We start from the raw sequence: 10164 nt of genomic DNA, 5'->3' as shown, positions 1-10164 counted from the left end.
GCGCTATTTCATTTTAGAATGAATTTGTTGCTGTATTGGGTAAACCAAGCTAAGGCAGAGTGCAAAGGAAAAAGCAGGTGCGAGAACTGACGAACACGCCTGTATGTTGGATCAACCTGTTTGTACATGGCATTGTTGAACGAAAACTCAACTCCGGTTGTGACCAGCAATAACGATCGTCAAAATGCACTTTCAGATATCTAAGGAGTGTCTATGTCGTCATTACGGTACAAAACATCCATGCAGATGTCGACAGTTTCTTCAATCGGCACATTAGTAAAAAAAGATGATGACGTCAAACGAACATGTGTGTGCGTTGGGTCGACTTGTTTGTGACCAGCAACAACAACAGTCTAAACGCACTTTCAGATATCCAGGTTTTCGTTCAATAATGCCATACAAACAAGTCGACCCAGCGCACACATGTGTTCGTTTGACGTCGTCACTTTATTTGCTAACGGGCCAATTGTGAGAATGGAGGGAAAACAGTTTTGAAAACAGGACAGCGTGAACATAGAAATGGATAGCACAGAGGAAGACCAGTGATTTCAAACTCGTGGACCCATAATGGATCGGAGGCGGATCACACTATCTGAAAATCAGCACAAAATTACATAACATATGTGACATCGAATTGAAAACAGCGTTTGAAAGCGGCAGCTAGCTAAACTCAACATACACAGGGATAGAGTTAGCAACATGACCGCTTATCGAAGAAAAACCTTAAAAGAATGTGTGATAGAGTTTAGGCGCAAAAAGAAAATTGAGTTCTGGATGTTCCTGTTCTGCAAGTCCCCAACGCACTGGTGCGCGGTGTATGTCATCAATCATGTGAGGCAAAATGTGAACTTCAAATTTGCAATATTATAAAAGAGATATCGGCTCTTGGATATATTATGTACATCGATCGGTCCATGCATGGACGCACGCATGAAAACACAGTTATGAAAAGTGGGCCACAGCTAGTTATACTGAACTCGCGCGGCTACAAATCGTAACGGGTCCACGTATCGTATAAGAAAATAAATATACAAACACTAACATACTAAAAACAGTGTAGGCGACAGGCAGCTCATCAAAAAAAAAAGCCGTGTGCTTCGCATTCTAAATAAAGAAGTGTACGCAATTTGCACAATGTATGGATCATAAAAGAAGAATGGGTGTGTTCAAGCGCTAGCTACATGTATCAGTGGCTGTGTGGTGTGGAATAGACACTCGACACAAACAGTTCTCGCAAAATCTACAAAATAATGCACAACAAAGATAATAGCATCAGTGCCGATTTGCCCTGCAAAACATCGCTGATCATCTCCCAGATTCAGGCGTTCTGTGGGTATTGGTGGTCATGCCTACCATATATATCTCAATAACTTGTATTCTAGAGCTATTTTACGATTGTCTCGACTAAGAGGACCAGCTTGATATGGAAATCGTGGCTATAACTTGAAATTGTCAATAGGTCATGTTAGCGGCCTGGCCCTCCGTTAACTATTGAGAACACTTGGGCTCTAGGTTCTAGGGGGAAGATCTCACCTGGTGTGGTGGATGTGTGTCTCCTACAGAGTCTCGTTTGTGGGTAGCAACCGTACACTACTAAGGCAGAAACAGCATCAGTTGTACTACAGTATGATGTCATCATGAAGTCATCATGATGTCATCATGACGTCAAGACCTACTAGTAGATCGATAAGTTGTCAAATTACGTTGAGCTGGGCAATTAATTTGCACAAGGGTGAATGGCAGCCGGAGGTACTCTGGGCATAGGTACCTCGTCGATTCACCCCTGCTGCCTTTCTGAATGTTCCTGGCTGTTCCAATCTAGGCATGGACGCCTGTGGTCCTGCTGCTAAGACCGGGTTGTATTTTAATGTTGTAAACTGAGATTGAAGCCTCAATCCCTCTGAATCTACTTATTGTTGCCAGCGTCAGTCATTGCTGTATCATGTGGAATACAATAAAACGCGCGTTCAATTCCATTGTAAGAAACATCGGTTTCACCGACTTGTGTTCATAATGCTCCAGAATGCTTGCTGACGGTGGTGGAACTGTTTCCAGCCAGCCTTAGAAAATGCCATGCGGGCTTGTTTCAAACCGATCCTCCCGAAACAGATACACTAGTATGTCAGTTCAGTTTATTCAGCTGCTTTTCATTGCACGTCAGGTGGGAGCAGCTCACTTTGTTCCCCGTCGGCACCATTCACTGTGACTGGTGCATTGTATTCCTACTCTCTAACAAATACACGGACACTTGCTGGCAGCCCTGAGCCATGAGACGGTACCCCGCATCGATTTGCTTATGTCACGGAGTGAGTCTTTTTAGTGCCCAGTTCGCCGTCAATGTCCGGCCGTGTCGTAACGTACATGCCAATGGCGTGCAGACTTAGTGAGCGGCCTTTCCGTGCCGGGCTGTCCGCCTGCCTCGTCACCAGCCTTCCCTTTTCAGTAGTGGTGATCAGGTCACGCAGACGGCGGCCCGTGATGCACGACTTCGCTCTTTCGTCACTGGGCAGTAGCGCAGACTCCGGGCGAGGCGACTCTAAATCATAAGCCAAGAATGTCCTGACGGAGTCCGGGTCTGAGCTGTGTGGAGCAGGCGTCAGCAGCTGCTGTGTCACACCAGCATCTAGGCTCGGTGAGTGCCTCCTTGACGAAGGGTTCAATCTTGCCATTAAACTCATAGAGGGGACGGTCGTGTCTTGTGACAATTTTGACTTTGACTGTACGGACTTGTATGAACTTGGGTCACTTGGCAGTGGAGTGGGCACGTTTTCTGGGCTGCCGAGTTCTGCGTCGGCACACTCATCAATATTACACTGGTGGGACATTTGCTTTGCTGATTTTACTGGCTTGTGAGGTATTTCAATCTCGATGGAGTTCCGAGCAGAGGGCAGCAAACGATAATGCTCTTCCGGATCTTCCAAACTTCCGGTCGTGGAAAACTCAGGAACAACACAGTAGATTCGGGGCCTTTCATTTGAATCCAGTGCTGCCTGCTGCTTTTCGGGACTCTCTGGCAATAGGGAAACAAATCCGACAGACTCTCGAGGTACACCTCCAGGTGAAGTCGAATCTGCAATGGTGCATGTGCTTTGGAACATGTGGCCGCTGTCAGTAATGATCAAGTCGTCGGTGTCCAAAAGCGGCGAGTTTCTGAGTGATGCCTCGACACGGGGGAAAGATTCATTGATAGTTTGATCATTTCCCAGGATAGTGCTCAGGTTATCGGCAATTGACTCATCATTGTCTAATCGGTCAACGGCATCTGGAGCTATGCTTGGCCGTCTCTTGTCGCGGTGGGCTTGAGTTTTCAGAAAGTTGGAATAGGTAGGTGAGGCCAGATTGTCACTGTCCAGATGCCGTGGGCTTTCGGGAAAAGACGTTACTGACATAGGCTGGCTGTCTAAGTCTCCATTTCCAGAGTCACTGTATGAGTGCTGGGAGATCATTTCCAACCGTTCTAGCCTTTCCCGCACTGTCGGTTTGAGTGACAGGTCAGTCGGATGTATGCAGTCACTCATGGCACCGTCCACGGCCTGTCTTGCCAGCATTTTGCGTGCTTTCATGGCAGACGGGTTGATTGCTTGATTACCGGGGAGAGTGTAGGGCTCGTCAACCAGGTGGCTTATTGTCGTCCGGAGCGATGATGCATTGCTGGACAATTGCGTCATTAGCCTGTGCGCAGAGCAAAGGAAACAGGCACAACGAGGTTGAGAACGTGTTTTCATCATGATCATAGTCAGTTATCAACGGATTTACCACATCAAGAGAGGTTCTAGAGGCATTAGGCACGGAGACGTCACATAGAGGAAATATGGCAGGCTTAAAGTCATGGCTTGCATGTTATAGGTCATAGTTTCTGCCCGGGGACGAGGTGCTTCACATTGTGGTTAATGAAAATTAATTTGGGGTATGCTAGGTGTCATTCAAAATTAATCAACGAAAAAAATCACACTTGAAGGGGAGGGCTCTGTCTGGTCAAGGGAATGCTATCCAGGCGATTACATTTTGATTTGGTCCCGGTCTTTTCCTCTAAGGGGCCATCTGGCAGTTATACGACCGTGGGATTGAGATTCGTTTCCTATCTACCATGACCGACTGGTGAGGTCTGCATCCGACACTGGGATATAGGGTGAAGTGGTGGCCAACCGATCCGACTGCCTTTCCTTCATGTGCTAACCTTCCTCTATCTTTTTGCTCTTAGCTCTGCTGAATGCCTTGAAACATCGCTCGTCGTCCCCAAATTCAGTTCTTGCTTTTGCCCTGTTTCGAGTTTAACCTCCGCCGTAAGAGGTCTCTAAATTGTACCATTGAACGTTTACATTGATGTTGCAGACCCCAAGTGGCCCCTTATAGCAAGCCTAAGTGAAATTGGAGAGATTTAGTCTGCTCGGGAGGGGAGCAGTCCATTACTCCGAGAAAACAGGTGTATATTTGTGTGCATGGCATGGGTCATGTGTGAACGCTACGGTTTGCGTGCCTGCGTGCAGAGAGTGTGTGCTTGTGTGTTTGCATAATCCCATTAGCTCAACCGGCAGGGCACTCTCCCGAAGAAGCAGGATTGGAGGGTGGTTCGAAATTCACTATCAGGGTGTAGCTGGTCACTCTATTGGTTAACAGCCGCTCCACCTAACTACTATATCACCAGTATCATACATGTAGGGTTGCTGGTGTATGTAATCATGGTTACAGACTCTCGAGGTACCCCCCCCCCCCACCCCCTGGGTCCTCCACCCCCTCCTCAGCTGTGTCCCCCTTTGCCCCCCCCCTCCAGCTTGTGTCCCATGCGGGCTATCCAGGTGAAGCTACTTTCTAATTACTCTGATGGGAACTTACGAACGTGTGCTCGAAGCGTTGCCGGCGCTGCGGCGTGTGATGACGTGCTTGCGAGGACGATCGGCGCAGTTACTGGCCGTGTTAGCAGCTCCATTGTACTGGTTGACACCGTACTGGTCGAATGATCTCGTCTTGCAGAACGGCCGGCGACGAGAGGAGCAGTCTTCGTGGAGAGAGCGTCTCTTCATGTACGCTGGTGCCACTCGTGAATGGCTACTCCACCCCCTGAGATGGCAAGTAACAAAGAAAACAACAGGTAAATTCTTCAACGGTTTAATCAAAATACCAACCAAATCCCAAAATTCTCAACATATATTATATGGCAAGATAACAGGTTTTATTTTGCCCCTGATGAAAGCAGTAGGCTGAAACTTTGAGTTACGACAAATCCAAGCGGGACCTCTCTCTCCCTTTTTTTCCTATTCATGTATTAGGTGTTCAGGAGATAATCTTCCATTATGGAAGCTGGGAAGTAACAATGAAAGGAACTGAATCAAAATTCCAATCAAGTCCTGTAGCTTGGATGGCGAGCAAAGGTAACCATGGATACGAACAAGTAACCAAGTCATCCACTCAGCAAGTGCGACAACAAAGGCACACAACTGACTGAAAGTATTGAGATTTTTTAACGACCAATCAAACCCTCACAGCTACTGCATGAATGAGTGGCATAAACAAAATCTTTACTGTTGTTTTGTGTTCAGAGAGAAAACCACATTAGGTCTTTTGATAAGAATCACAAAAGTGGAACATAAAACCCGCTAAAGCCAAGTAAAAAAAATTGATTGTTTATCATCTGCTCCCGCCCCAAATTTTCACCCTCCCCGCTGAATTATTTTATTTTTTAGTACTGGAAAATGTACTGTATGTACTGTGGTCTACAGCCTCTAATCAGCATGGCCGTAGATTTTCGATAGTCAAGTCCACAGACTGAACCATAACGTAGTTGCCATGGGCTTGAAAAGTGAAATTGATCATCAGCTGCCTGATTTTCTTCGTTTTTTTTCTACGTAACGTTGGTTGTTCCACTTTTCATTATCCTCTGGGGTTGCGAACACCTGCCCTACAGCCATAAATGCATAATAAAAAATAAAATAAAAACCTTCGCATACACGCATCTCGGGGCAGTAGCACGGCCACAATGGGGTTACAACTACTTCTTTGGCCGAGACGCCTAGAGTAAAGAGCTGCGTCTTTTATTCCAGAAAAATACGGTGCTTCCTACGCAATGTTACACAGCCTGCTAAGCAACTCACCGTTCCAGTCGGAATTCAGCCGAGGCCTTGCGGCTTAAACTGCCGTGCTTGCCTAGGCTGCCACGATCACTGTACGAGTCAACGGCACATCTGTAAGATTGGGTTCCACTCATGTTCGAAGCAGACATTCGGTGTCCTCTGAGAAGAGAAGAGGTGTGTAGAGAAAACCGTCAACTTCTAAAACCCTCGAAAGACACAAATCCTATCGGGATAGCAGGAGTACCATAGACAAATTCGGAAAATCAGCCGGTAACAGTTTGTGTCAGGCTACTATGAGGGTTGCAAGTGGGGAGACTTTTTATTCGTTACAGTCACAAAAGCTGAAACTCCTGGCCTGGAATTAACTTAAATGTTCGAAACAATTAACCTCTTTTAATAGGCGAGACCAAAAAAATCGAGATTCCCGGGCGGCACCCATGTGAAATTGGTGCGGGCGGGGTTTTTTATTTAATTTAATTTTTTTAGTGCATGTATATATACAGTACTACACGTATGATGATGACAGCATAGCATGCATATACTGTACCATGTACATGATTGTGTACCATTGTGTATGTACTGCATGTTGAATTATCATGTACAAGTACCATACTATGAATGTGTGATGCTAGCCCTGCTTGATAGTTCTGTTCTGCGCTCAACGCAGCACTTTATATCACCAAGAACAGTAAAGTTCTCGACACAGGTGAGATATTACACTATGGATATTAAATTGATGCAAGGTAGAACAGCACTACAGGAAATTATAACACATGAACTGCTATATACTGCTGTATTGGAAAGTTTAAAGTTCGCACATTTGCGTTACCACCCGCTATAGAATTATATTTTAATAGAAACACATGTGAGTCAAGTGTCTATGCGTATTGCAATAAAACAATCACACTATTTCATATGGTTCGTGACGGCTCATCAGGTGTGCAATTTGAAACTCGGATGTTGAGCCATAAATAAATGTAGAAGAGAAAAGGACATATGGATACGAGTTAAGAGCGAGTTTAGCGCTTTGTCAAATATCGTACTGGTCTCGTCATCGTCCAGTAACAATCGACATTCTTTGTTCCGTTGGGACTGTAGCTTTTGCTCATTTTCGTTGCGCTTGCCTTCCCCTCTTTGGTCTTTCCCTAACCTTGAACCTTCCAAGTTGGAAGGCTGTCGGTTAGCGCTACGGAGATGTGTTGAAGCTAGGTGTCAGGACGTCGAATGTCTCAGTACTCTGTCAGTTTTGTGCCTAGTTATCAAGTGCACTTTCTGACTGTATATAGTATCATGTTACAGTGATGGAGAGTTACTCTTAACTCGTTTCCATATGTCCTTTTCCTTTCTACTATTTCATATAATAGCAATAAAGAGAACAAACTCTGCAGTCATTGCCACACTACAACGAAGTCATGAAAGTTTACCAGAATTAATTTTCTTGTCACATTCAACAGTGGAAAGTCGTGACTGAAGAGTAACCATGCTGAACAATGATTAAATATACATTCAATGATGTGTTACGAGAACAAAATACAGTGCCAAAATAGAATGTCCCACTGCATTTGCTGACTGGCTCGGCACGGGCACTGCGACCCAAACGCGGCAGGCCACTGGAGAACCCTCGGCCATAGCCATCGTTAGCACAATTTCCGTCATCGGCAATAGTGCCTCCATTACCCGTATCGAGAGCCTTGGAGTCGGGTAATGAGCATATTGTCACCACAACACAATGCACCATAACAACACAAGATAACACACCACAACAACATTCAGCTCAAGACCAAAGTGGACGCTGTGATGAGGTAATGCCCTCATCGCCGTCTTTGCCGTTGCCTCCCCAGAACCGCCACCTACATCTATCATCGGAGGTGCTGGGGCTCAGTCTGTGGTGTCGGTGGCACGTGCATATATTGATGGGGCAAGCACTGAACGTGAACAACGAGAAAGAAGGCTGAAGGGAACGGAATTCAACAAAGAAAGTAACACAATCAACATTCAAAGACCTAGACGATCAACGGCTAATTATTCAAAGAATTATTACAGTAATGGAGATCAAGCACCGGCGAGGACACTGGGAACACAAGATTTAACAACAACAACAACAACAACAACAACAACAACAACAACAACAACAACAACAACAACAATGGTAACAATTTACCATCAAGATCAAAGGAGGAGTCAACGAACAGAGGTTAAACAACATGAAGCGTACCTGGGACCGATCAGTGTTGATGAGGAGAATGACACGGAGGACGACACTGAGGACGAGTTGGGAGATGAGACGGAGGACGAGGTTGCGGTTGTTGGAGACGAGGAATCAGATGGTGATTGTGATCGTAAGAAATCTGCAGTTTTTCCTCACTTGTTGTCTCACCCTAAGTGTCTGCAGGTGTATGATGATTGTAGTTTTTCTGTTCTTTGTCGTGCACGGTATGCTAGTCAGTTGAAAGTACTTGAGGCTGTTTGTATTCGTTTGCATAAGCCTGATCTTTGTAAGCAGAAGAAACATGTAGGTGCGTTAAAATTGTTTTCGTAGGTGCACAGCATGATTGTTTGTCTCACTACACAGTTTTAGCGTTATAATGATTAGTTTCTCACCCGCCGTTGCACTTAGCTCTCCCTCATTCTATTTTGGCACTGTATTTTGTTCTCGTAACACATCATTGAATGTATATTTAATCATTGTGCAGCATGATTACTCTTCAGTCACGACTTTCCACTGATGAATGTAACAAAAAAATTAATCCTGGTAAACTTTCATGCTTGAACAAGCAAAATAATAATAATAATAATAATAATAATAATAAACTTTCATGACTTCGTTGTAGTGTGACGATGACTGCAGAATTTGTTCTCTTTATTGCTATTATAAAATTGTTGTCTCCACGTCGATTATTTACTATTTCATATGCATACAATTACCACATGGCCGGATCAGATCAATAACCTCTCACTTCTTGGAGCGCTTTGCAGCTGTTCCCGTTTTCGTCTGGTTGCGGGTTGCAGCTTCTCGTCCCTCGGTACGACAAGCTGAGCAGAGTGGACGGACAACACTGTATTTCCGCCGCATGCCTAGCATGTACGGATCCGTGTCTTGCAACAGTTGATGGGTTCCTCCACAGAAGAAGCAGCACAATGGCAAATCAGCTTTAGGGTTGAAGTATGGGACCTCCATGGTGCTCGTGCAGTTGATGCCACGCCTGACGATAGCAATCTCAGCAAATTCATGGTCGTCCATGAACAGGGGAGCACCACAAGTGTACTCTGCTGCAGATATCATATCAGCGATGGCATCGTGCTGTGGCTTCGTCAGCTTCAGCTTCGCATACACGCATCTCGGTTTTCCAGTCGGAACACTTCACGGCGGCTCGAAATTCATTCGAGTTCATGATCTCGGAGTGTTGTGCGTCCCTTGCGTGGCTGGCACTGGCACAAAGTGACCGACAATGGCGTTCATCTAGCTCCCTGCCATCATACACGCTTGAAAACGGCTGGTACGACTTGTCACCGGCAGGTTCAGGGCACGGAAGCCAATGGAGTGCCCTCTCTGTTGTGGCCGCTGGATGCTCCTTGCACCACTCACATGGGTTGCTGTCAGCAGAACATTTTCGCAGTTGGAAGGAATAGTGAGTCGCACGGGTGTCACGCTCACTAAGTTGACGGTACTTCGCTGCACTGGCTAGATCAGCCTTCTGCAAAGAGTGAATCTTGAGTGCTGGGTTAATGGCCTCAGCGTGGCGGAAGAGATTGCTGATAGAGTCTTCGGTCGCTGGCTCTTCTACTGCCACTGGCATACCCTTCAGCTCCAACTGCTTAAATCGCTCACATATGGCACCAATGACGCCCTTCATGCCGTCAATGTATGCTGGCTTGAACTCTTTGTGCTTCGAAGCCACAGACCGTAGCTCAGCCATGGTTGTAGAGTTCTTCGCCAGCTTCTACATCTCTTCACTCATGGTGGCTCGGGATAGTGAAACGTGCTGGAGAGCAAGATTCAGGAGGGACATGCATCGCTCTGCTGGATTGATCCAACTCTGCGTTGCACAGGTACGCACAGCTATCAACTGGTCCAGGTCCAGTTCCATGAAGAGGC

The 10164-nt window shown here is 45.9% G+C and overlaps 1 protein-coding gene across 1 annotated transcript in view; it reads right to left on the bottom strand.

Moving 5' to 3' along the window:
* Positions 1 to 308: 308 nt before the first annotated feature.
* The window catches only part of LOC135827626 (uncharacterized), a 30693-nt gene continuing 20837 nt past the window's right edge, over positions 309 to 10164 (bottom strand). Inside the window, exons 6-8 of the mRNA XM_065340092.1 lie at positions 6090 to 6227; positions 4834 to 5058; positions 309 to 3672 (exon numbers count right to left, since the gene is read on the bottom strand). Coding sequence (XP_065196164.1) covers positions 2295 to 3672; positions 4834 to 5058; positions 6090 to 6227 — 1741 coding nt within the window. The 3' untranslated portion in view covers positions 309 to 2294. The remainder of the gene's footprint in view (positions 3673 to 4833; positions 5059 to 6089; positions 6228 to 10164) is intronic.

Source organism: Sycon ciliatum, chromosome 11 (assembly GCF_964019385.1).
Source record: "Sycon ciliatum chromosome 11, ocSycCili1.1, whole genome shotgun sequence".
Lineage (NCBI taxonomy): Eukaryota > Metazoa > Porifera > Calcarea > Leucosolenida > Sycettidae > Sycon > Sycon ciliatum.
Note: the sequence above shows the minus strand (reverse complement) of the source record. Positions and strands in the feature narration are given on the sequence as shown.